Genomic DNA, 27,638 nt, shown 5'->3' on the forward strand with positions numbered 1-27,638 from the left:
CTGATATAACCATGATAGAAGACAAAGGTCCACGAGTGGCTGACTATTTTGTAGTGGCAGGGCTCACTGATACAGATACTGCAACCCTTCTGGACCAAGAAATAAGTCGACATGAAACAAAGTCAACTGGTCCAAAGGCTCCAATTACTGACATTGCTGTGATAATTAAATCAGCTGGTGAAACTGTCCCAGAGGGATACACCTGTGTTGAAGCCACCCCTACAGCCCTCCAAGCCAACTTAAACTATGGAAGTCTAAAGAGTCCTGAACTTTTTCTTTGCTACAAGAGAGGCCGGGACAAACCACCTCTTACTGACATCGGGTGAGATTTCTATAGCAATTCAGTTTGTCCTTCAATAATGATCAAATCTTACTCTTCATAGATGGTGATGAAAACAAACGTGAGAAAATGTTTGAAAACATATTGTCTTTGAATTTATATTGCTTATTGTGTTTATCTGTGTAGCATTTTCTTTCTGGAATATATTGAAAAAAGTGTCAGTCTTCTAGTGAACTTGTCTTTTTAAAATTAATAATAAAGTTTTAACTTAAAACGGAATGATATATTTATAAAGAGAGAGATAGGTGGAGAAAATCAAATATGAGAAATGAAGTTCTCTGCTGTGGTTACATGAAAGGGAAGAGAATAGTAGAAAATTAATTTATAGAAATATTATAGTGCAAATCCAAGAGTGTAACATGCTTAATCTGAAAGTGATGACTGCAGAAGACAAAAATTATGACTTTGTGGAATCATTTTAATGCTTAAGGTAAAAGATACCACTTAAAAATGGTAGGACACTGAAACATAGATATTAAAATTATCCACCTACCGGGAATCTTGTAGCCTGCCTTACTGTCAGATCACAGTATTTGTGAGGTTGCTTACAAGTTCTGACATGATTGGCTGCAAACACTGGATTATGTGGTCTCTTGGCAACTCTAATCATGCTTGTATTTTAAAACCAATGCTTTTTGACATCTGAAAGTTCCCGAGGAGTTACTAGTACTGTGTTTGAAAACCTTAGATATAGTCAATGCTTTGAGGTCAATGCTTAATAAATGCAGGAGGCAACCTGGCAAGGAAGCTCTGAACTAATTTTGTTACCTATAGAATACTGAGTTTACTGTAAGTATTCAGGACCAAGATCACAAAATCCCCCAAGATCTTGAGGTGGTGAATATTATAGTCTGTGCTACTAGCATATTAAGGTAATGACCAATCTGTAATAACTCATGCAGCACTACAGTACTGTCTAAATTGCTCCATATAGCACTTCTACATCTCTGATTTGGATAAGGATGTTGTAGAAATACTGGGAATGTAATGAGAAAGAAAAAATGGAGCATGGGTGCGGGGAACTGTTACAATAATGGCAAAATAAGGTATGTGTGTGTTTTTTCCTCATTATTAAATAAATAAAGTAAAAAACATACATCTACATGTAAGGTATAATAAGTTTAGTTAATTTCTTTATGAAAAATGAAAGCACATCAGGCACAATGTCTGCATACCCCCTTTTTGACCTACAGTTTTAGTGCCAACTGATAAGTAGAGTCCAGTCATGAAGAAACTGATAGTGAAATCTTTGTAATGAAATTAGTTATATGGCAAGATCTCTGCTCTAAGGATTATAGTTCAAGTTGTATAATTAACCTGGTACATTCTAACTTCAGTTAATCTCGATCATGTAGACTATGTTCTAATAATCTTCAGTGAAACTGTGATTTTTGTTTTTTTTAAATAGTCTTTTCCCATGTGTGTGAGTGACACTACAAGATGAGATAACTGTTACAATTGGATTTGACTGTGTAGAATCAGAGTATAAAGTTATTCTTTGAAGGATACATCAAACTTCAGTAAGTTTTAGAAGGAAGATTTTCTAGAAGGAGTGATTCCTCAAAGGGATTCCTAAACCATCAGTCTTCAGTGTGTGTCTTCATGAAACAACTCTGCTAGCACATGTTCATTTTCAAGTCTCCCATAACTTTATGAACTTGAATGCTTGGGTAGGTTTCCTAGGGAATACCTGATAATCAAAAAAGGCAATTAATTGGCTGACTAAGGCCTTCCCTGGCAGAGACACTTTTAAAAACTATTGGTGGAAAACTGTGGTGTTTGGCAAGTAGTACTTATGCTATATTTTGTTTTACACAGACCTAGTTAGGGTGTCACACCTAACAAATCATGGCAGGCTTTTCTCTCTGAGCAATGATGCATATGAATGTTTTCCCCCTGCTGCTTTACAACTATGCGCAAGAGATGGTTAGAGCAAGCTTCTTTTTTTTCCTTTTTTTTTTTTTTTTTGGTTAATTTCAGCATGTTCGAATGAAAGTGGAGTTTGGGCAAGAGATGTAGGTACAGTCTGAATGCTAATTTATGCTGTTCTCTACTCTTTAAATTTAAGAATGAAGTGTGAAAGAATATTTTATCTTTGACCTTAAATATCCATTAAGTCAGCTGACATGCTGAGGGGACTTAGTAGGTAGGGGAAGAGTATATCCTTTGGAAGGGTCAAATCCATAGTCTTCTGTCAAGGTTGTTAACAGATAAAGTTGAGTTATCTTGTAGCCCGAGCATTCAGAGGATTCTTGATAAAGGGGGGTGTGTGTGTGCATTTCTTTCAGGGCTATTTTTAGGGAGAGTAGTTAAACAAATACTGTTTGGAGGAAGGGGGAGATAGGGATACGCTCTACTGATTCCCTGCCATTGTCCTTGCGTTTTGTATTTCTGTGCCTTCCATCCTCTTTCCTTCCTATTCTTCCACTGGTTCTTAAGTTGAAGTGCCTGTAGGCTGCTGGAGTGGCTTCCTGCTGCAGGCGCTCGCTTGCATATAGCTAGGCCATGTGCCATGCCTCTGGATGTTGCATTTGTGTGGCTGTTTTTTAGTTAGAAGAATAAAGGTTTGATCCTAGGACAAGAGATCTCTAAGGTTCCTTTCACACGTATAGCTGTAAAATTTAGTATCTTAAGCTTACATGCCTATAGATAATTCAGCTACCAGCTGTTCTGTTGCTTTCCTAACCAATATTTTTGCTAATGTTCCAGACATAGACAAGAACTGAGACTTGAGATTTGTTTTGGTTTAGGTGCAGCGAGACTTTGAAACAAGATCTCACCTCTTTGTTTTACGCTTGAGTTAGTAATATGGGAGAGCACCACCACTTTTTTCTTAAATGGAAGAAAAGACAACAGAAAAATGCTTTTTAAGTGTAAGTGGTTTTGCAATTTGTAACACTTACTGTAGAAAGGACCAAGCAAAGTGTATCAGACTTCTTGTCTGAAGTAGAGGTTCATGTATTACTGAGTAATGCAAAAGTAAGGTTACTTGCATTGTGTAAGTAAAGAAATACAGACTTTTTTTTTTTTTTTAACCAGTATGGGAAGTTTTAGTTTGGTTAGTGGCTCTGTGCCAGGGACCCATCTCATTCTGCATACCTGGTTTCTGAAAAGATCTGCAGGAGTGTCAATTGAACAAATGTTTTTCTTTACTAGAGATGTATTTCAAAAAGGAAAGTGAACTCAAATTTCAAGAAGCGTAATAGAAACTGGAAGATGTTCTTAACAGCCAGCATCTTCCATTGTTTCTTAAATCCTACCAGTGTGACAACTGCTGTCGGAGCTGTTTGGAGCAGCTTAGGATAATAATGATGAAACTAATCACTTGAATGTTTAGACAAACAATAATAGTGGTGGCAGTAGAAATAAAAGGTAAGTCATTTTTTTTTTCTCTGCTTGACCTAATGCTTCTCCTCTGACCCTCTTTGTATATTTATTTTTTAATATTTTTTATTATTTAATACATGCGTACTGCCTTCTCTTAAATGAGATAGGAGGAGATAAAGAGTTATTTTGCATAAGGACTGTGAGAGGCAGAAATGTCGTTGGACCTAGAGGAGAAGTCAAGCTGGAGAGCAGCCCCACACAATGCAATTTGCAACAGTCGCCTATTTTGAAATGGTTTTCCAGAAGCAGTCTTTTCTGTGGTTTAAGGTTTTTAACTCAACAACTGCAAGAAGGTAGTATTTATCTTTTCTGAACTCTGTTATCTGATGTATTGAATTATACTTTTAAATCAGTAAAACTGGTCATAAGAGAACTTAAATGTACAATGTGAAACAGCCTTATGAAGAGATAAGATTTTTTGACCTTTCTTTTAAAGAAAGGGCCTACCATCTAGAGGAAACTGTAGGTTACATTTTGCTTGAAATGAAACTTTATGGAAGTTGGTAGAATAATGTAGCAAATGAGGTGTACTTAGGATTGAGGCCAAAGTATAAGCTCATAGAAGCAGGAAACAAGTCTTATCCTGATCGGTGCTAATTAATCAAAGGCAGACACTGGGAAGTTGAAACAAGTAGGAGTAAACCTATTCTCTCAGGGAGGACTTTATATATACAAGGTGTCACATTAAATATTTCATGCATTGCTTCTGAATGTTTTTGTCTGAATCATTAAAATCATTGTTTAATTTGAGTGATCCATGGGTGGTGGTTTTCTTTTGTTTTCTTAAATTCAGTACTCTGCACAGGAAATGGTGTGGGTTTAATAATACTTCTGCTGGTATATATGTAGGAGTGAGAGTTGCTTTCATTTTCTTTTTCTTTTAATGGGAGGTGACCCCACTGTTACAGTCTTGAACACTGATCAGCTCCTCTTAGAAGTATTTGCACAGCTGAGAAATTCATCGGTCTTCAAGTATCTTTCTGAGAATACTTGTAAAACTGTTAAATTGAACTACTGGAATTGTCTGATTAGTATGGTTTTCCTTCTCAAAAGCTGTCAACTGGCAAATGTTTCTGAAATAACTTTAAATTCTTGGATTTTATTTAAAATGCTTGAAATTGAAACAAAACTGAACTAAAACTTCCATTGGAGACTGCTCTGTTAATATTGTTTTTCTGTTAATGTAAGGCAGTGATGTGAAGAGTTCAGGTAAACTCTTTATGCACAATGAAGGTGGACTGAGAGCTGCCATTGTTGTAGTTGTTGGTTTTGTGTTTGATATTTGGTGTTTTGTTGTGGGTTTTTTTAAGTTTACCAAGAAGGTAACTCCAATAAAAAGAGCAAAAACCATGCTCTTCCAGAAGATTATTTAGTTTGGAGGCAATTTGAATAGCATGTGCTTTCTCTATGTGTATCTTGAACCAGTAGGTAGTACATTAAAATGAATGTTGTAACTTGGAAATACTGGTTTTGAACCAGAGGTTACACACTGTTTTAAATGTAGCGAAACTGTGATGATCAGACCCTTTACAACTGAAACCATTGTTGAAGGCAAGAATATTGTCCTCCATGAACTAGCTGAATAAATTTATATGGCAACCTGGTTGCTACATCAATATACTCCGAACTCATGTGATTTCTTTGCTTTATTAATGTATTCTAGGACTAGCTGACATATATCCTCAATACTATGACAAGATACAAGTTTGTTCTGTGGAATCAGAATAAACAGTAATATTTGCATATTCCAGTTTAAAGATGGACAGTAGTATTTAAGTAATTTGGGAAGTTTAATGGTATATTTTCTTTTTAAAAGTTCTGAGAATTGTTGGATCTGGAAAAGGACTATTTTTTTTTTAGCTTATACTTATGACTTTTTGAAGTTTTCAAAAGCATACTTTACTAAGAGTCTGTAAAAAAATTTAACCAAGGGTATTTTGGGGCAGTAATAGATATATTGACTGGTTATTTTTTATTTTCAAGTAAAGTTGTGATGGTCTACATGTGACAAGCTGCAGGTCACAAAATGCAAAGTTTTAATGTGCTACCTTTACGGTAAATCTTGCCATGTATTGTAAAGATGAAAACTCATTTAAGGTGGCAAGTACTCTGCACATACTGTAGAGAATCAAGCAAATGGAGCCATTGCTTATTTGGGTGTGGCATGGGCAAGCACAAGTTTTATACTTGTGCTGTCATAGCATCTGTGCATTAAAAATATGCAGTGATGTATGGTTTAACTTCCACGTTTCTTGTCTAGGTCACTTCCTAATAGCTTTATGGTTGGAAAAGGTCAGAGTATAAAGTTTTAGCTCATTTAGCTGCTGTGAAGAATCTTTCTTTTTTTGCTAAGAATATCATGATCTAAACTAATGATCTGGCTAAAAAATCCAGGTACCATGTGACTGTTGCTGTACGGCAACGTAATATATATTCTGCTTTCTAGGAGTATGGTCAACTGTAGTTATTTCTTCCTTTTCTGTGGAATGGAGTATAATTTTGTCTCCCTCTCACTCCCCCTTCCTTTAAGGAACGTTATTCAAACTATGAATGTAAATCATTACTGGGTTTGGGGTTTTTTTCTATAAAAATTCATCTAGGAAGCAGACTTCTGTCATCTTTGGTTCTTTTCCAACAACATTCCCTAAAAAAAAAAAAAAGCAAGCTTGAAATGACTTTCCAGACATTTTGGTGGTGGAAATAATTTCTAAGAAATTATCAGGTATCATGTGTGCAAGCAATTTAAAGCTTCTTTTGTATTTAATTTCCATTGCTAGTGCAGCATTCCTACTAATTCTATAACTAAATCCTTTCCAGTGTGGCTTGATTTTGATTTTCCATAACTGATTTGCTCCCACAGAGATTTCTTACAATATTTTAATATTTCCGAACAGTTTCTTTGCCTCAAATCATGCACGACAAAAGACAATATAGAAAATGCACATTAGAATGTTGCAATGATGACATAGGTTGCTAATGGATGGACAATTTCTGTGAATTTGTCCAAGTAACTTCATATATATTTGAATGTGCATAATATTTTGTTTCTCTCCTGTCTGCAGAGTTCTATATGAAGGGAAGGAACGCATCATTTCAGGCTGCGAGGTGATTCAAGCTACTCCTTATGGTCGTTGTGCTAATGTTAACAACAGTTCAGCTTCTTCTCAACGGATCTTTATCACATATCGAAGGGCTCCTCCAATACGACCTCAAAATTCATTGGCAGTGACGGATATCTGTGTTATAGTTACCAGCAAAGGAGAAACCCCTCCTCATACATTCTGCAAAGTTGATAAGAATTTAAACTGTGGTATGGTGAGTATTTAAAAGTCTGAATCTCTCTTTTAATTATTTTTTTAAACCCAACAAACAAACCCAAAGGAGTAGCTCTTTGAACTCTTCCTGGCACTGTTACTGTGTTCTATCACTACATCATAATTCTTTCATTCTATACACCATGTGTGAGGCTTCAGTTTTGCAGGTTTTGTTGCTCTGATTTCCTTTGGTGTTAGGACTGACGTTTTCATACTGATTACTCACTACTTCAGTTTGCATATTCATGTCTAGGTGTTATTTAGGAATAGTGCAATGGAATTTTTTATTATTATTATTATTTATTATCATCATCATCATCCCCCCTTTTGTGATGCTGACACTAAGGATGAATCACAAATGCTTTTTTCTTAGTTATTAATAATACCTCTGTTACTAAGACATCTAAGAATGATAATTACTGCTTACATATTCTTCATGTACTTTTTTTTTTCATTCAGTTCACTTTTGTTTAGTCTGTTTTGCATTTAGTTTACTCAGGCTGAAATAAGTGATATTTTTCAAATGATAGAGTGTATTTAGACAAACTGCAAAAATACTATGTAAATAACAAGCTTATGGAAGTATGATAAAAACTTCTAAACACTGATGGTGTTTAGAATTTCACTTCCACTGATGAGGTTGCCATAAGAGTCTCCTTTTAAATAACCAAGAAAATGTGAAGCTGCAAATGATCTGCTTCACTTTTCCCTGTTCCTCTGTTGGAATAAGTCAGAGTAGTGTGGTGGTGTGATTATTTTATGTAAATAATCTCTAAAAAATGTGAGAAAGGTGAATTCTCAATTTCATGATTTACATGCATTTGGCAGCCAACCAGTCCTTTTATTCTGTAATGTTTTTTATTTAAATGTCTGCCTTTTTTTTAAGTGGAAGCATATTCAAATGCTTATACTTAATTTCTCTGGTGCCTGTTGTCATCTTTGCTGGTTCTAAGGTGAAACTTGTGTCTTCCAGTGGGGTTCCAGTGTATACCTTTGTTACAAGAAGTCAGTGCCAGCTTCTAACTCTTTAGCATATAAAGCTGGTAAGTAATTTTAGAACCAGACTGTCTAAACATGCTAAGAGAAGCATTCAAATGCCTTGTTGTATTCAAATAATAATTTTAAAAGCTTAAGTGCTGTCTGTCAGAATTCTGTTCCTAGAGCATGTCAATTGAAATCAACTCTTACAATGCCGCCTTTGCTCTCGTCACTTCTTGCCATGGAAAAAAAAAAAGCGCCTCAATAGGAATAGCATTGTTCTGTATTAATTTAGTTCTTATCATGATAGGTTTGGTAGCTTAGGACCTTTAGCAGAAAGCTTAGCAAGCATTTCAGATGTAACAAAAGACTTCATATTTCTTTTGTTGGTGATGATGGAAAACAAGTAATTTAAAAATTCCATTCAACCTTACTCATGTTTCTTTTTATGTCTCACAGCTAATGCAACATCTTTCTTTTAATTTGAAAGTTAAATGTGTTTCTTTCCTTCAGTTCCACAGCTAGACACTTGTTTCTTATTTGAGAAAAGAGAAAAATATTCTGAACAATAAATGACAAAAAGTCTTTTAAGTCTGGCTTTTGTAATTTTTTTAATGCATTGCTAGAGATTTTTTTTCCTGAAGAAGTAAAAAAAAAACTTACAGAAGAGTTTCTGCTGAGCACAGAGTGCACCAAATTCCTTTGAAAGGAGTAAACTACCAAATAGAAGTGGAAAGCATAGATAATGAAGTCAGTGTACCATAAAATAAAATAGATGAACAACAGCAGTAAATGAACGCTTGTGTGCCTATTTTCTACCACCAAGTTAGATGTGTTTCTGAAAAATGAATTAAAAATTTGTTTAAATTGAGCTTATTGACTGGTTAGCAGAAAATGTGGATAGTCAGCTAATTCATCCTATTTTCAGTTGAGGTTTTGCTCCTGTTTTTACAGGAGTTAAGTTATCACTTTCTTCATAGGAATTTCTTTGTAATAAAATCCAATCCAATGGCACACTTAAATAGCACAGGTAATTCCCAACTGGTTTAAAGTAAAAATCTTCACTAATTAGTTTTTACTCTGTACTGTTTTTTGAGCAGTTACCAAAAGGGAGTGCTGCAGTATTCGTGCACAATTTTTAAAAGAGTGATGTATGACTTAGTCTTACTGTCAAATGAGAGACTTTATTCTTCCAAAGGTGTAATCTTCAGGTATAAAGTCCAGATAACCAACAGACTTTGCTGTATATTGTGGAAAATATATTGCTTACATTATTTAGAGCTTACAGAGCAAATGTGCTTACTTTTCCTTTTCCTATTCTGAAGGCTTAATTTTCAGATATCCTCAAGAGAATTATGAGTCATTCCCACTGTCGGAATCTGTACCTCTCTTCTGCCTTCCTATGGGAGCTACTATTGAGTGCTGGGACCCGCAAACCAAATATCCACTACCGGTGTTCTCAACATTTGTACTGACCTGCTCTTCTGCAGAAAAGGTGTGGTTCCACACTGTATCTAGTTTTTGCTTTTAGTTCAAATGGCTATTATGGAGATAAATAGGCATTGTTTCTTCTGTGTTTGAGAAATATTACAAAATAAGTTGTTAAATACTTCCCTTATAAAATTGTATTTCTTAAGACTTCATGTAAGACAGAAGTAAACCAAAACAAGAAATAGCAGGAAACGTATGTGCTGTTTAGTCCCATGTAAGCTGAAACATACACTTAACAAAACCAAAACTCACAGCACATGGATTTCCCTGTTCTTTCAAGTAAGAATTTTCTGGGAATGGAAATGTAGCCTGCATGTAAGAGATGTTAGTTTGTCACATGTGTTAGCAATGTTTAAGTTGTTACGGTTTTCCTATGGTTACCCTGAAAGCCACTTCTGTGTGAATTTGTGTAATTGGGCTCTGTAGGTATCTGTGCTGCAATAGGAAAATAGTTACCAGAAAAGAGCAGGGCGGGACGAAGAAAAGTATGTGCTGAGAGGCAGCATGTGAAAAGCTCTGAAAAACTGATGAGTTCCTGAGACCAGTGATCCTGTTGAATTCATGTGAAGTGATAGATTCAGAACACCAGCCATGTGCTGAATCTGTATAAGTCCACCAGCACACACGGGCACCAAAAATATGTTGCATGACTCAGCCCACACATGAGAAGGCAGTGTCAGCTATACACAGACAGAGACTACAGGATTATAGGTACACCTGATGAAGCAAGGGAGCCTTGTTTGGGGTTGGTCTCCCACCTGTTGCTTCAGCTTGCCAACTGTCTGTGTGTGAAGTGCGTGAGGGAATAAGAGATTGTAACGTGTGATTAGCAGCCTATGACTAATAAACAGCAGTTTGGATCTATTAGTGATAACAGCTCAACTTCCACTCAGCCTCAGTCCCCTATCAGGGAAATTTACTTACTTCTCCATTTCCAAACAACAAACGAAGCCTTTCTCCAATATATTAATACTTCTCTTGAAAGGAGGAGTGCAGTAGCTGCCAGTACTTTCCTCCAAGAGAATGTATACTGTGGTAGCCATCTTTCCTTTTGCTAAGCTTGCCAGAATAATTCAGTTAATTATGAAACTCTGAAAAGCAGGGAAAGAATAACTAGTGATAGGAAGAGGGGAAATGGCCTCAAGTTGCGTCACGGGAGGTTTAGATTGGATATTAGGAAAAATGTCTTCACCGAGAGGGTGGTCAAGAATTGGAACAGGTTGCCCAGGGAGGTGGTGGAGTCACCATCTCTGGAAGCGTTCAAAAAAACGTGTGGATATGGCACTTCAGGACATGGTTTAGGGGACATGGTGGCGCTGGATTAATGGTTGGACTTGATGATCTTGAAGGTCCTTCCCAACCTTAGTGATTCAGTGAATATTAGAAAAGGCCAGTAGCTGTTTAGCTTGAAACAAGGATCTAAAACAATTATAATGTTTTAGCATGTGTTACTAATCAACTGTAAGTTTTGCAGATTTCTTAATATATGGAAGGTTATTGATTAGGTGATTAGTTTGACTTTAGTATAGGATTCTTTAGCCTAATAACTGTGTGATTATGTTTAACGGCCTACTCTCACAGTCCTTAGGCTGTATTTCCTCAATGCTAACATTGTAACTATGTGTGGACAGTTAATCACAAGGAAAGCAGGCGTCATGAAAATTAAAACAAAGAAGAGTTAAGAGCAAGGACTGAGAGATTAAAGAGAACAGAGAAGATATCTTAACCTTGAGCATAGAGACAGACTTGCAGGAGTGCTCAAACAAGGATGACAAGAAGGAACCACTTGGCTGGACAACAGAAGGTGCAAACATCCAAGGAGAAGAGATTATCCTCAAGAGACCCTTGACCATAAATGGGAAAAAGGAGTAGGGGGCTAACTCCCCAAACGACCACCGATGACCACCTGAGACCCCCGCGCATGCGTAGTGTAGTTTTGCAACGCCAGCATTATGTAAATGTAGTAGATAAGCAAGGAGGCGGTGATTTCTTGGAAAATGTGTGAATATTCATGTCTTTAAGGTGTATAAAGGATGAACTTTTTTTTCAGCGCATGCATGTTAGCAGGTGATATCCCCCATGCTTCCAGCGCTGCAATAAAGATATCTGCTTAATAACACTTTGATGTTATTAAGTTTAAATTTTTTTAACTTTTTTGAATCAAGCTTGATGAAAATGAAGTCAAGGCTAAAATAATTCTATTGTTTAGTGTGGTAATGATAGAGGAATTTACTGAACACAAGCATTTCATGAGTGGGGTGGATTTTGTTGGGTTTTTTTAATTAATTTTTGACCATAAGGTTTAATGGATAGAATTTTGTCACAGCATACAGTTTGGCTCCTTCCCTTTTAATTTACAGAGCATGAATACTTTGAGAAAAGTGCAGTGAAAAAGTGGGAGAGAGGCACAAGGGTCCAGAGCATTTAATTTATAAGGATACTTTGTGTATGTTACATAAATGAAAAGTCATTTCACAAACTACCAGCAAAAGCGCTATAGTATGCGTTCAAACACCAAAGATTTCAGGATGCTTCAAAAGTTCTAACGCAATCTCCTGTTAAATACTGGCTCTGCTCAGCTGTTTTTTCTTCAACTTTTAGGTATATGGTGCTGCTATTCAGTTTTATGAGCCTTATCCCCGGGAGCTCCTCACAGAAAAACAGCAATTGCAGCTAGGTCTCCTGACAGCTGTAGAGAGGAAAGTGGTTACTTCCAAATCCATCAATTCCAACAAGTGCATCTGCCTTCTCTCACGCTGGCCTTTCTTCGAAGCATTTCGAAAATTTCTTATGTTCATCTACAAACTCTCTGTCTCTGGACCTCATCCTCTTCCCATTGAAAAGTACGTAAAACATTTTTCAAGTTAATGTGGGAAGATAGTTCTATCGGCTCAAGAAGTCACGTGATTTATATGTGTCACACACACTTAGTTCGTATAGTTGCTCCATTCTCTTGCTTGCACTGTGTAGCTTATCTTGTACAGATAGAAATTATTGCTGCTTCTGTTCAACAGTAGTGGCTCTTGCAGTGCCAGGAAAGTGAACTGGATTTTGTTGTGGCTTTTCTGTTTGAATATGTCAAACCTGGTTATCTTTATCTTAACTACATCAAACACAGAAAATGGCTGAGCTATTAAATAGATGCTAACATTTGCAGTCCTGCTTTTTAGATCAATAAATGTAAGCTCAGGGACTCTGTGCGTTAGCAATGACTATCTGTGTCTGTTTCCAAGCACTGCAACTAATGCAGGTATTGTGTGTGTGTGTGTGTGTTTGTGTAAACTTTGTAAAGGATGCTTTTCATGGAAATACGGTGTTACCTTCAAAACTGTATTGGACGTCTGGCAGTGAAGTATATACTTTCTCTTAGCTAAGCCTCATTAGAAACTCCATAGAATGGGCTTAGGCTGCCTGGGGTTTTAAATGGCTTTCATAAATGCTGGTGCGTTCTTATCTTTTGCATACATATCGGAAGCTGCCAGTATTAATTTTCATGCATGAAATGTGAGTGAATGAAGCTTCTTTGTTTCAGTTTGCTTAGACAGGCTCTTGAACTTATCAACACAGTAAATAAATCTTAACAGCCTTTCTAAAACATGGTACCACAGTAATTCCACAATGTGTTTCAGTCCCTAACTAGTCCCCAGTGCTGGTTTTCTAAAATCTTGTCTTCTTTTCAGGCACATATCCCATTTTATGCACAATATACCTTTCCCTTCACCACAAAGGCCAAGAATTCTTGTGCAGGTAAGGAAAACACTTTCTTCCATTTTTAGTTGCAGTAATGGCAAAACCTTTTTCTTGCTTTTGAAAGCCTGTTTTTTTCCTTTAGGCTTTTTACTCAGCTTTGAATACCCATGTGCTGGAAGGGAGAGGGGAGGACATGGGTGGGTTGGCCTTCTCTTTCATTGATGGAAACCTGGGGTAACTTAGCAAAGGAAATTATTTCAGAATTTAGATGGCGTGGATGGCAGCAGCATCCTACCTGAACTTTTGAAATTTCTGCCGTATATTACCCTTTCATTTTATAAGCACCATTTGAATTACCTTTGGGGGATGGAGTTGGTGTGTTTTTTCTGTCTTTCTCTCACTTGTCCACCCACTACTGTGGGTCAGAGGTTAGTCCCCCGGGGCACTGTCTCTTGTGCTTCTCTGTTTAATCACCTAGCAGCAGTTACATGTTCAACACTGAGTCACAGACAATTTCCTGTAACTTCTGAGAATTGTTTCAGTGACTAATACAAGCTCTGTTGACCTAGTGAACACAATTCCCAAAGATTGTCTTTGTGTCTTTTGCATAATGTTGTGACTCTGTGTGCCAGGCAGTTTATGAGACTATGGGTATACATTTATATTGGAATATTATACTGTATTAACTTTGGAGTTGTCCTTATCAATCACATACTACTTTATGTGTTTCAGCTTTCTGCCCATGATGCATTAATACTGTCCCAGCCAGTTTCAACACCATTGCCATTAAGGTATCATAATTAATGCTTTAAATGTGTGCTACTTGAAAAACTCAGAGGTGAATAGGAATGAGTCATAGAAGGAAGCCAAACATTACTGCAATATTATTAGATCTTATAAACAGAAAGCTCAATACGTATTTATAATATTAAACAGTGTTGCCTTTTTGACGTAGACCTGTCCCTTGTGGAAGAGTAATATCACTAATTATCCTGAAATAAGAATGAATTGCCAGATTATTGTAGGAACTCTGAAGAAATAAGAAGCAGGATGTGAGGAAAAAAATCTGTATTTAAATAGCTTGTATTTTCAGAACCAGTGTACTAAGCAAAAATTTTTTGAAAAGCATAGATAGACTGTTTGTTATCTTGGTTTTTTTCCCTTTTGGGACCCAAGAGAGACATTTACATCAAGCAGTTATGTGAAATCAGTGAATGCACTAGTGTGCAAACATTTCAGACATTCAAAATTATACCTAAAAATTGGTATATTGCATGAAGGTTGATGCAGTCTCTGTGGATACTACCTGCATCCTCTGGGCTGGAGCTTCCTATGATTGTGATGTGGGCTTTTGTTTGGATGATTTTGTTGATATTTTTTTTTTGTTTATTTGTTTGTTTTTAAGATAAAAATGAAAATATCATCCCTTTTAAAATTTTTTCCTCATTAAACATTATCAGATAATAGTCTGTATGCAGAAGAATTGCATTTTTAATCACATTTCTTACACAGCGTCTTAAGTAAAAAATTGCAGCAAGCCACCAAACTGCAAAGTAACATGTAAGCACTTTTCTAAGGACAGATTTTACACCCCTGTGCTCTTACAGATGTCATTACAATTCCTAAATGTGTGCAGTCTAAACAAATAAAATGCAGTCTAAACGGTAGAAACTAAAGGCATATTGCTATCAGAATGGTGCATTGATTTTACTTGACTACTATTAGAACTTGATACTGTGATTCTAAGATCAAATGGATTCTCTGGTTCATTATTTTTGCCTAAGGTAACACATCATATGAAACTACTGGTGTTATTTGTGCTTGAATTAGTTGCTAACCAGTTAGATCAGTTTTACTGTTATATGCACAGGCATCTTGTCCTCATATGAGAGAGAGCACCATAAACAACACAAACTCAGCAGTAGCATGGCATAGCATATGTTTCTTTAGGAACAGAACTTGAATTTCGGTTTCTTTGTGGCAGTACAAGTGTCATATTAAGGTGATATCTACCTGTCTGTCTAATAGCTATTTGATACGTGGTAATATTAGTACCACTCAACTAGTTAGTCCCAAACAGAAGTTTGATAGTACTGACTTTATTTTTTTAATCCTGTAACATTCTTATTCTCTTCCCCCTTCCCACCCACTTCTTAGTGGAGCAAACTTTAGCACTCTGCTCATGAATCTTGGACCGGAAAACTGTGCCACTCTGTTACTCTTTGTGTTACTAGAAGGCAAGATCCTCCTCCATTCTCTTCGACCAGCTGTGTTGACAGGAGTTGCTGAAGCTGTAGTAGCTGTAAGTACAAAGTGTTCTGTACAGCAGTAAATGAAATCAGTTCAAACTCCACAGTTGTTACAAGGCTTTTTTAAGTTAAATTCATTCATGCACTAAATGATAATTTTTCTCAGCAATATGATTTAATTACAGTGCCCTAGCATGTCTCATAACTATTGGAATGATCAACATTTTTGCATAGATAACTAAGAGATGTGCTGTAAATAAGTGGTCAAACTTGAAGACTCTTTTCTGACAGTGTTGCAAGGCTTTTGGCAATTTAATTTCAACTTACTGCATGTAACTTCTTGGGTTTTAGTGTAAAATATCTGTTGTCTTGTTTTAATGCATTGATTTCATGTAATTTTCCCTTCAGATGATCTTTCCATTTCAGTGGCAATGTCCATATATACCCCTCTGTCCTTTGTCTCTGGCCACCGTACTCAGTGCACCTGTTCCATTTATCGTTGGAGTTGATTCACGGTACTTTGATTTGTACGATCCACCACAGGATATTGTGTGCATTGACTTAGACACAAACATGGTGTACATGTAAGTTTATGGAGTTTTTACATTTATCTATAGATGGAGAGATTGCTGAAATGTTCAGGAGATAGAACTATTAAACACTGTGTTATCCAGTATGATTAGTTTCTTACTGTCCTTCGTTCTTTTTCTCATTTCTAATCCTTCACAGCAAATTAAAACTAAGTCATGGGTCAACACTTGGTGCTGCCTATAAAAATGTCATGCAGGTATTAATGTAAATTTATAGTACACAATGGTAATGTGTTCTGGTTTGTTTTTCCACTTCTAGTACTGCTTATTAGGGAAGTAGGACAAAAGCTAGAAAAGAGGAAGAAGAGTTGTGGGGTTTTTTTTTCTCTGCCCCACCATTTCTTACATTTTCACCTTGACCTACCGCTTTTGAATTTCATTTGCCTGTGTTCAATGACTATTGGCATGAATGTGGGCGCTTCAGGACCCTTCATGACAGCTTTTGATGCTGTCTTCCACTCAGCAACTTCATGCTAATATTAAAGAAATTTTTCTCAAATTAAAAGGGCCAAATTTCTGGTGAGATCAATCAAGCAAAATTTGATGTCTTGACTACATTCAGTCTAAAATATTTTCACTTAATTATATGCTTTTAATGCTTTTCTCAAATTGAAGGTATTGCATGAACAGTTTCTTTGTACTTTTTGAGGAGAGGCTAATTCAGAGTAACTTCTTTTTTTCTGTAATATATCTAAATGAGAGTACAGCTAACAGACTTGAAAATTCAGTTGTTTCAAGTGTTTAATTTAGTAACTTTATTAATTATCTTTCTATTTTAAATTGATTAGATCATAAATAGAAAGAGGCTTTTAAACTAGTTCAAGATGAGGGTGAATATCACTACATAAAGTGCACATCTTTTCTCTGTGCCAATATAGTTTTACTTCATCTCATGCCACTTTTTAACTCTTGACTTTTGTTTTTGCTAACTTGAGTTAGAATTAGTAATTTGATATATAGGTCTGTTGAATTGTTTCTTGGTTTTCCTTGTGTCAAAAAGACTCTTCATCTACTGAAGCAAATGTTTCTTTTACATTACTGAAGTACTTTGTTTTATTAGTAGCATTAAAGGAAACAGTAAACAATGGAGCACATTGTGTTTATTTTTTTTTCTCCTACCCTTAGTTCCCCATTAAAAACACTCAAAAAGCATTTTCATTACTGTATATCAAAGTGTTATGCCACCAAAAGAATAATTATAATAGGTGTTGTGAAAGAAGAATGTATTGAAGAAACTCAAGGAAGATAACTTGTTTATATGAAGATATTTGCAGTGAAAAATACCTGAATTTTTTTTGTTCATAACTAGAATAGAAACTGAAGACTAGATTGCAGAAAAATGAAGGAGGTAGAAACGGTATTTAGAAGGGAGATAAGGTTGTCAAGATTCCATTGGGATGACTGCTAGAAAAAACAAGTACCAACCTTACTTGGACTGGTTACTGAACTAAAAATCTACCAGTGGCTGACCTCTTATAAGGCACTTAACTGGAAAGACTTTTGAATCTTTTCTCTTACTGTCTTATAAGTCTATTTGTCTTTCAATAGTCAACTGATCTTTTTTTTGCTACCCATTTTGCATGTATCTCATCTGTACCACTTATTTGACTACCAGAGGAATTTAACATCTGTAACATTTGATTTGGGTAAATGAGAAGTGTTGCTACCTGCATTATGAAACTTCTTTAACCTGGAAATGAAGATATTTTTCAGTTTCCAAGATGTGTAGGTAAAACTAATTCTCCATAAAGCACTTTGTGTTGAAGACCATACCGAATTCTAAAATACTATGTTATTAGTGAGTAAAGATTTATGTTACATTTTATTTTATCCACATATGTTTCTGCCCCTCTTTATTTCTGTGGCAGTGTTTCTGCCCCTCTTTATTTCTGTGACAACGTTTCTGCCCCTCTTTATTTCTTTGGCAATGCTGCTTTTGGGTTTTTTTTAGGTATAAAAGCATTCAACAGCACTGTTGCTAACTTTGAAAGACTGCAAAGAATGACTCTTTCTTTCTAGATGTGAGATTTGAAACCCTTAATATTTTCTGGTACATCAGTCTGTCTAGTGTGTTTTTAGAGCAAGTTTGCTGCTATCTTTCTTATGATAGACTGAAGCTTTATTTACTGCTGAAAAGTACTGAAGGCCTTTTATTCATTCAGCATCTTCCGTAATGCCTTTTTTTTTTTTCCCCCAACTATCTCTGTGAAATTAACATTGAAAGCTGGTTAAAGAAAGTAGCAATTTTAGGGCAGAGGTTTGAGAGTTTGTTTTATTTTTATAGCAGGATTTTTTTCCTTCTGGTCTTTTTGGAAAAGTACCATTTATAGACATGCTGTTTTGGTGGGGGAAATATGGGCAAAGGCATCCATGAGCATGCATTTTTTTCTTTAACTCCTGAAACTTTGGCTTCCCTCCTAAGATAGTTCTATGTTGATGCCACTTGAGCAAATAATAATTGAAGAAACTTTTAACTGATGCAAGTGCAAAACAAACAGTGACAGCATGAGCTTGGATACTAATAACTGATTAGGTCTTCTGGCCACAAGGTTTGTTGTACTCTCTGTTACAGCAATTCTCCCTCACCTCTGCCTTCTAGAAAGGCATTTAATCCCTACTCTCTCTTAATATCCAACTGCTTAAATAAGGTTTGGCATTGTACCTGTTGTCCTTCTAACAAAGATGAGCATCCCTTTAGGCTGATTTACCCCCTTGTTTAATCAACCACATAATTTTCAAACTGTGAACTGAATTCCCAATCTTCCTAGTCCCTGCTAGCCTGTGGCTGAAGCCAGAACTGAGTTGCCATAGACATGTTAGAGTGTACCATAGGACCATAAAGCTATCAGACTAGTCTTCCAGCATTTCGCAGTACCAAGTACCTGTTGTATTCCAGACTGTATTTGTATTGGTAGCAGTATAGCAGGTTTATGGTAGTATAGACTTTGCATAGTAATCACAGACAGATGAGTGTTCTGAAATCATATTAGCCAGACTGATAAAAATTCTGATAGTGAAATCAGCTAAGTGAAACTTCAACTAAAAAGTCTAAATCAAATCTTAATGCAGATCCTCCTTACAGACTGGAGAAAACTCTACTCATAACTCAATTTATACTGTTCTGTATCTGAGGAACTGAAATGCTGAGTTATGTCACTCCCTTTTTTTAATTTTTGACAAATAGGGACAGTGACAAGATTTCTTTTAAAAATAATTTATTGTTTTTAGTTACTGTGTTCTGAAAATGAAGCAACTTAGGGCTGTGGAAGCTATTATTTTTTTTAATATGGTCTGTATTTTTATATATCCTGTGTTTTAGATCAGATGATAAGAAGAGCACCAGCTGGAAGCAATTTCCTAAGAAGCCATGTAAAAGTCTGCTCAGCACTTTAAAGAAATTGCACCCACAACTGGCAGCAGGTGAAATATGTAAAATAAAATGGGAAGGTGTAAGAACAGAAACTGCCTAAAGCAGGGAAAGTAAATATTCAAAGAAAATTACGTTTTCTGATACACACCTACAAGTCTTAAATAATAATTAGTATGTAAATGTAAGGACTTCCTTCTATCATATGTGGTATGTATTGGTTTTTTATACCTTTATTTTCTTTGCTGTGGCTTCTTAAAATTTGAGTTGGTTTTTTTTAGCCTTTATTCATGATTAATTTATATTTAAACAAAGCTTCAGCTAAAATGTGTTTAGATCTCAACCTAAAACAATATTCACAGTTCTGATCAAAAATAATAGAGAAAATGGGGGTATGAGTGAAATAACATCGAATATCTCAGCTATTGTGCAGATACTGCTGAATACCTCAGATAATGACTTTTCTGCAAAAATAATCAAGTAGCTAAATTTTGACAAAGTATTTTGTCAAAAGAAAAAGCAAAACTGACCATCTTCAGCCTGATGACTTGGACAGGTAAGAGCAAAGCTGTAGCTGACCTAACAGTTTTCAGGTATTGCTTCTTTCTGACTGAAGGTAGTCTCTTTGTTAAGCTCATTCAGAGTATGTTAGGTTGCATCATGATGGAGAAGGAGACAATGAGAGCCTCATATGTATACAAAATGTACAAAATTTGTAAATTATGGAAACAGAAGGGTGCATTAATTAAGAGGTAGGTGTTCTTGCCTCAATTTTTTTTTTTTTTTTTTTGGATAGCCTTTACTTCATCTATTAGAAAACCTCAACTTTTCTTTTGGTTTTATCAGCAGGGTACATCATGCAATCTACCTAATATAGAACTACTTCCTAATTTTAACTTGAGCAGAACCAGTAGTCTTTTTTAGATAGTTTAGATAGTTCTTCTATTTTGGCAATATTATAATCGTTATCTTATAATACTTATTTATGTATACATATTACTCCAATTAATAATTTTGTTCTAATAAAAAGTGTAAAACTATAACTTTCAGCAGTACCTGCTACTATTTTTTTAAGAATGTAAACTCTGAATGTCACCTACTTGGTTTCTGGCCTTTGGTGCATTAAAATGTTAGAATTTTGATTAGAAAAATAGTTTTAGGCCCTCTCTGAAGACTGCATATCTAGAAAGGACAGGGAAAACATGTTTGTGTTAATACATTACTGAAAGACCACATTCAGTTGGGTATGTGGTAACATTAACTTAACTGAGATCCTCCTCCTTGTTTCATGTCCCAGAGGGCTGGATGAGTTAAAAAAGCATATAATCAGCTCTTGAGGTAACCTGCCTTTTATATGGGCCAGATCAATTGGAAAATAATCACAGGATTTCTAGTGTTTGTCACTTCTGAATATGGGCAAGTAGAAAAAAAGAAAGATCAGTTTTCAGTGTCTTGAGAAAAGTTAGCTCTCTTGAATGCGCTGAATTTTAACATAGGACTGTATGTGTTGCTCATTGCTAGTTCACAGGAAAACTCAAGAAGGCTCTGCAGTGGAGATGACTCCTATTGAGGCAGATTTCTCCTGGCAAAAGAAGATGATAGAACTTGAGATGGAGATCCAGGAAGCTTTTCTCCGTTTCATGGCATCTATTTTAAAGGGTTACAGAACGTTCCTCAAGCCAATCACACAGGCACCTTCAAATAAAGCAACTGCTGCTGATTCCTTGTTTGATCATCAAGGTGAGGGTGAGGCAAACCAGTTGCTGATAGCATTGGCAGTATTACAACTTTAGGGTTGAGGAGCTGCTTAAGTTTAAAAGGTCAAAGTTCCCTTTGGTTATACAGTTTTTGGCAATATTTAAAACTGCAATTGTATAAAGTTAAACTATTCAAAGTTGATTAGAACACAGATATATGCACATAGAACTGCAATTTTGCAATAGTTTTGGTATTAGAAAAGCTATCTTTCAGTAGCATGATGCCCTCTCTGTGTGGCATAATCCATAAGGGCGGCTCTTGGGAATGAAAAAATATTTCTCAATTTGTACAAAGAAAAAATGCCAGAAGTGCAGTAATGAAAAATAATGTTCTTCATATAGATGGGAAGACAATAGAGAACAGGGCAGAGATCGGAAACATAACAAAACAATAGTCAGCAAAGGTTATCTTATTTTGCTCATCATCTTAACTTTTCAGATCTGTTAATGAGTTGAATGCTAGATAAAATGTCTCAAGTGTTTTGTTTTATATGTGGTGGTGGTATTTGGAGGTTAATTTCTTTTGTTTGAGGTTGGTTGTGGTGTTTTTTTTTCCAATTACTGGAAGAGAGATTTAAGAGGCGATTTTTAGTCAAAGTTTGGAAAGTCTTAAATATTTTAAAACCCATCACCTCTTACAATTACATAATTTTTATTTTAGTATCATTTTAACTGTTAGATACTTCTGCTTTTGTACAAGGTCATCATCTCCTTTTTCTTGCATAAAAAGTCAACATATACAGTGAGGACATGAGGGTAACTGCTTGCCAAGTATTGTTAACTATGGTGAAAAATAATTATTAAAAATACCTGCTGTTTTAATCTTCTAAGTGTAAGTAGTGATAAGTGGTTGGTTTTATTGATAACACAAATACTTTATGTGTTAGCACTTAAATATTTAATGTTGACACTTTATATGTTCATTTCTTATGGAACTCATAACTGGTATTTAGTTGTGTGTTCCTTTCTATAACCAGGGTTTTTAAAAAGCAGAGACCGTGCCTATACAAAGTTCTACACGCATCTCACCAAAACGCAGATATTCAGCCGCTTTATTGAAGAGTGCAGTTTTGTGAGTGACAAAGATACTGGCTTGGCATTTTTTGATGACTGCATAGAAAAGGTGAAAAACATGTAGCAATACTATTAAATTACATGCTTCTATTCATTTTGTGTTATTGTCCCAGTTTTTAGCTTTAAAGGTGGATACCCTTTGCGGCAAGTGTTTTGAGGGATTGGAATTCTTGGTGGTTATTGCTGAGTCATTTTCTTCCTTCATCTTCTTGCAGGGTTATAATTTTCTGCATTGATGGAGGAAACTTTCCTTAAAGTCCTGTAGGACATCAAGCTATAAGATACTGTGAGAAGTACCAGTAGCTGACGCTTTAGCACAATGCCATTGTGGAATTGTCTATCAGTGATCATCTGCGTTGTGCTCTTTTTTTTTTTTCCACAGAATTGAAACTTAAAACACAAAATCATGCCTAGTGCTCCACTTGTGGTCAAAACTCATTTATGTAGATAAGATCCCCTTTCTGTATTTTATATGAGAAAGATTGCTGTAACCTATTGTTGTTTTTTGAAACAAAGTCTCTTCAGCTTGGTTCTTGTCTAGATGGGTTTATAGCTTCATCTGTAAAATGGTAAGTTCACAATATAAAAATTAGTAGCAAGAGAATTGTATGTATTTTTTTAAGTTGTATATAGATGATTCTTTCTGGACAGAACCGTAATTTTCATACCAAGCTCTTACAGAATGAGTCTTTGATTCAATATTGATTCTGATTAACACTTGTAAACAGACCACAAAATAAATGTTGAAAAGTTTCTTTGTCTTTATTTTTCTTTCTGCTGAGTATGGGGTATGCATCTAGACAATGCATCTAGAGTATACTTTGTTTAATATTGTTAATAATTTAAAATAGTTGCAGGTTTTTAATGTGTTGCATACTTAAATTGGCATATTGAAAATATCTGCAAAGCAGCAGTTCCTTTCAATTAAACTAAATGAAAGCACTTTCCTTTGATTTAGGATTTTGTATTTAATAGATAATGTCAACCAATTGAAAGCATGCAGATTACTGCATGTTCTTACTTTTAGCGAAGGAAGTATTTGAAAAAGAGATTAATTGCTTCTACAGTAATATGAGAATTTAGTGTTTCCTATTTAATATTTCAGTAAATGACACAGCTTTAACAGAATTATTTAGGACTTTTTTTCAGTTGAGAAGAAACTCTAATTTTTTTTTTTTTTCTTTTCCCAGCTCTTTCCAGATAAAGGAACAGAAAAAGGAGAGAAGGTACATTGTCCTTCAGAATGTTTAGGGATATCTGACCATGAAATAAAAATGGAAAGACAAGGCTGTGGACTTGAGTAATTAGAACAAATAGAATTTATTTGATATATACCATATTTGATTTTATATATAATATATATAAAAATATTTTTATATATACTAACATAATTAATGTTAAAAAGGATATTTTATCCCAAAGCCAAACTCTGTACTTAGGGTACAAACTCTGTTTTCAGGTTGATGTAGATTCCATTGAAGATGCACGGTTGATTGAGCTTGATGAGTCACAAAAAAGTGAACACACAGTGTTCATAATGCCACCAGAACCTCCTGCTGATGATGGACAGGACCGAGTGCCAAAATACAGGTACAAGTTAAACAGCCACATGTAGTTAAACGAGAATGCTTCTTGTGTTAAGCAGGCCAGATGTTCGTCCTGGTGCAAGACTTGCCATAATATAATGTTCAGAAGAATCTTTATAACTGCCCAGATTCTGTTAAGTTTCTGAAGCTCTAGAAGTCAATGGTTTTTGTGTGTATATGTTTAGGGGAATGTGGATTTTTGTTTTAATTTTTCAGTAACTTCTTGTCAACTTTATAGTAATACTTCTCTACATGTATTCAGTGTCCTTTCTGTTTGAGCCATTTATGTGTATTTTGTAGCAAATGTAGTGTACTTTGTTTCATAGTGGGAATGTCTGGGGGTGGATAACAGATCTGCCCAGTACTATTGATCTGCAGCTGATGAACCAAAAGAATAAAACAGCCACTCCACTTTTCAGACTTCTTTCATTCAGTGTTTTTCACCTCTGTGCAGGAAGTGTGGAGTTTCAGGCACTCTGAGTATGATTTTTCTTCTTCCTGTCTCTTTTGGAGGTCATGAAGTTTGTTTCCAACTGTTGTCCCTGTTAATGATCATCGGTGCTTCCCTGACCTTCATGATACAGATGGCAGTCTGGTTCTTGTTTCCTTTGTCTATGGAGATTTGATGTACAAGGCATCTTCTCTTGTGATATCTTTGTGAATAAGATTAAAAGGATCTTGCTATCTTATTTCCTTTCTTTTTTTGTCCCTTGGTTCTTTATTCTCCTGTTTGTCAGTACTTTGCATACAAGTTGTCTTTGTATGGCTTTCCTGCTATCAGCAGGTATGTGAAAAGCTTTTCTGTGTTTTGTTTTTTTTTTACTATCTATATAGCTATAAAAACTTCCCACGACTAGATTTCAAGCTTTTTGACAGGCCACAGGAGCTCAAGCTCTCCTTCAGCAGACACCCAGCTGGAAGCAGCATTTCAAATAGTCCAGCACTCATGGCAAAGAGGACAAAACAGGTCAGATGAGTCTTACTGTAATCACTGTGTGAACACTGAAAGATATGAAGTTTTTTGGTAAAATGGCCACTACCTATTTATACTGTAAGTTAATATTGTTAGAGGTTAGGTCTTTGTAACTATTGAGAGTCAAAACTTAAGAAAGAAAGAAACAGGAAGCAACAAATAAACAAATTAGCATCTGAGATTACAGTTTATTGTCAAACCCATTTTTAAGCTTTAGACTGTAATAGCAAACAAAAGGAAATTAAAATTAATGCTTGGATGGGTAAGAAAAAAAAAGGAGGTGATTAATTCCAATGCTAGTTTTTGCTTGTAGAGAGCCTTAATAAGAGAGTGGTAAGAAGGGAGCTTCAGTTGACTGTTTGCCCATTATTATTAAATGCTTACTTTTAAGAAGCTGGTATCTGAGTTAGTAATGGCTTCTAGATTCAGGATGTTACATCTCTTTTCTGCTTTTTTGTTTTGTATCATCATTGCAGGAGATAAAAACAGCCCATAAATTAGCCAAGAAGTATTATGTAAGCCCCCCACAGTGGGCTAAGTGTCTCTTCAGCCATAGTTACAGCCTGTGGTTTATTTGTCTGCCCGCCTACATCAGAGTTGCACATCCCAAGGTCAAAGCACTGCAGCAGGCATACGATGTTCTAATTAAAATGAGGAAAACTGATGTGGAACCACTAGATGAGGCAAGTGTGAATAAAAAAATGTTACTATGAACATGGAATATATGACAAGGTGCAAATATAGCGTGTTTCACCGCCACCACCAGGTTAAGCATATTTATAGTTTGTCCTGTTTTAAAGCCACCTTGAAATGATCTCAAAGAAGCCTGCTTAACTAGGGCAACTGGAAATTAATTTCCTTTTTCATCACCAGTGTACTGTCAGCTGAGTCAAGTATTCCAACTTAGCATTGCTAGTCTTCTCCCAGACTTCTTCAAGAAGGAAGTTCTTAAATATCCCTATTTTTAAATGCAGTTTGACTTAATGCTTTGCAGCCTTGCTGAACTGAAGAGCTAATGGGTTTGTGTGCAGCATACCATTCTTTCAGTAATATCCACAGGCACACAGCAGCAAGTTACTCTGCTTTTTGTGTGGGCGTTTCCTTCCCTCCTTTATTTTGCAAACAGAAGAGCCGAGTGGAAAAAAATTCAGCATTCTCAACAATGTGACTGCTGATGTTATTTTGGCTCATGTGATTTCCTGTTTTATTTTTGCTCCCTCTTCTGGCTGAGTGTTATGTACCGAGTAGCTGCTCTCACATGGCTTTCCCTCTTACATGTGTAAAAGTTGGAAATCAGGGAAGAGCTTAAGCTGTCTCAAAATCCTTGTCATCAGTCCACTTATGCATTTCTGTATCTTGTCAGGTCTGCTACAGAGTTGTAATGCAGCTCTGTGGACTGTGGGGTCAGCCTGTTCAGGCTGTGAGAGTCCTCTTTGAAATGAAAAATGCTGGAATACAGCCAAATGCCATCACCTACGGTTATTACAATAAGGTAAGAGAAGCCTTGATGAGGGATACTGGACTAATGTCTCTCTTGCTATTGTCACTCCCCTTGTCCTGTAGTATGTTTTGAAGATTGTTTCTTACAGCTCTTCACTTGCATTTGCTGATTCTGTTCGGCAAGCAATCATTTTGGACATGCTTGTGGGTCACTGGATCTACACTGTATGGTTTTAGACTGTTAGGTTTACATTCCTGTGCTCTTTGGCTAACCAAAAATTCTGTTGAAATATACATTTATAGTGTTTCCATTTCCAAGCTTTGGAACGTGCCTAGTGCTTCCATGTCAAAATGATCTGTTTGTAGGTGTATCCTTTAATTAGCAGGTTCCAAGATGGATGAAGGATGTAATTAGGCTAGTGGAAGTAGCCGCTGCCTCTTTTCCTTGCTTCCAAGTTCTTGTAATATGCTAATGAAACTTCTTAGTAAAGTAATAGGAAAAGAAGTACTACTATGGTCTTTTGTTGCTACTGAAGTATATAAAGAAGAACAAAACTGACCTTGTGTACTTAATCTTGATCCATTGTTCATTGTTACTCAGCTATTGTATCCAGAGCTGTGGGATAACAGGGAATAGCTCATAAAAACACAAATATTTGTCCTTCTTCATGTAATTGACAGGAAATGTGTTTTTCGAGTATGGAAAGAAAAGCTTTTCACTGTACTGTGTTTCTTAGTGTAACTTTCTTGCTGTTTTTGTTATTGCAATGTCTCTGCAGGCAGTTTTAGAGTCTCCTTGGCCTAGCAGTAACCGCAGTGGCATATTCCTGTGGACAAAGGTACGAAATGTAGTTCGTGGCACAGCACAATTTAGGCACTGCTTAAAGAAAACAACGCAGAGCCCACAAGTACCTGTGATATCAGGTAATAAATTAGTTCAAATGGATTTATTTCTGCTGAGCAAGAGCATGACATGCTTTCTGAGGGATTGCAGCTAATGTTGTGGCTTTTACAAGTGGAATAGCTTTCTTTAAATGTATAAAAATCAATAAATGCTAACCTGATGCTTCAAAGAGTCTTAGAATGTCTTTCACATACTGAAGAATTAATTGTCTGAATTCCATTGCTAGAATTTCATATTCTTGTTTTATATGTGCAAGCAAAAGTATTACTGTTGTCTGAAGAGGTTAGATTTGTTTAAAAACCTGCAAAGTTAAATCATCTCTTACTAACCAGCTCTCGTTCATGTCTTTAGCTCTGCGGAGTACCACAGGTGGAAGTGATGGGGACATGGTGAGCCATGGTAGCGTGGATAGTTCTAATGATGCTAACAGTGGGGAGCACACTCTCTTCGTCAGTGACTTAGTCAGGCTTGATTCCATTGATAATCACTCTAGCACAG

The 27,638-nt window shown here is 35.9% G+C and overlaps 1 protein-coding gene across 1 annotated transcript; it reads left to right on the top strand.

The window, feature by feature from the left end:
* Positions 1 to 27,638, top strand: LOC104618763 (DENN domain-containing protein 4C-like; the record flags this gene model as incomplete). Its single annotated transcript, XM_010284444.1, has 19 exons — positions 1 to 322; positions 6,790 to 7,042; positions 8,015 to 8,084; positions 9,345 to 9,514; positions 12,112 to 12,353; positions 13,191 to 13,257; positions 13,933 to 13,991; positions 15,358 to 15,502; positions 15,858 to 16,033; positions 19,359 to 19,459; positions 20,928 to 21,146; positions 22,141 to 22,286; positions 23,428 to 23,463; positions 23,697 to 23,827; positions 24,658 to 24,790; positions 25,273 to 25,479; positions 26,160 to 26,288; positions 27,016 to 27,160; positions 27,492 to 27,638. Coding segments are annotated over exons 1-19 (2,887 nt in total), but the record flags the coding sequence as incomplete, so codon positions are not given.

Source organism: Phaethon lepturus, unplaced genomic scaffold (genome assembly GCF_000687285.1).
Source record: "Phaethon lepturus isolate BGI_N335 unplaced genomic scaffold, ASM68728v1 scaffold6443, whole genome shotgun sequence".
Taxonomy (NCBI): domain Eukaryota; kingdom Metazoa; phylum Chordata; class Aves; order Phaethontiformes; family Phaethontidae; genus Phaethon; species Phaethon lepturus.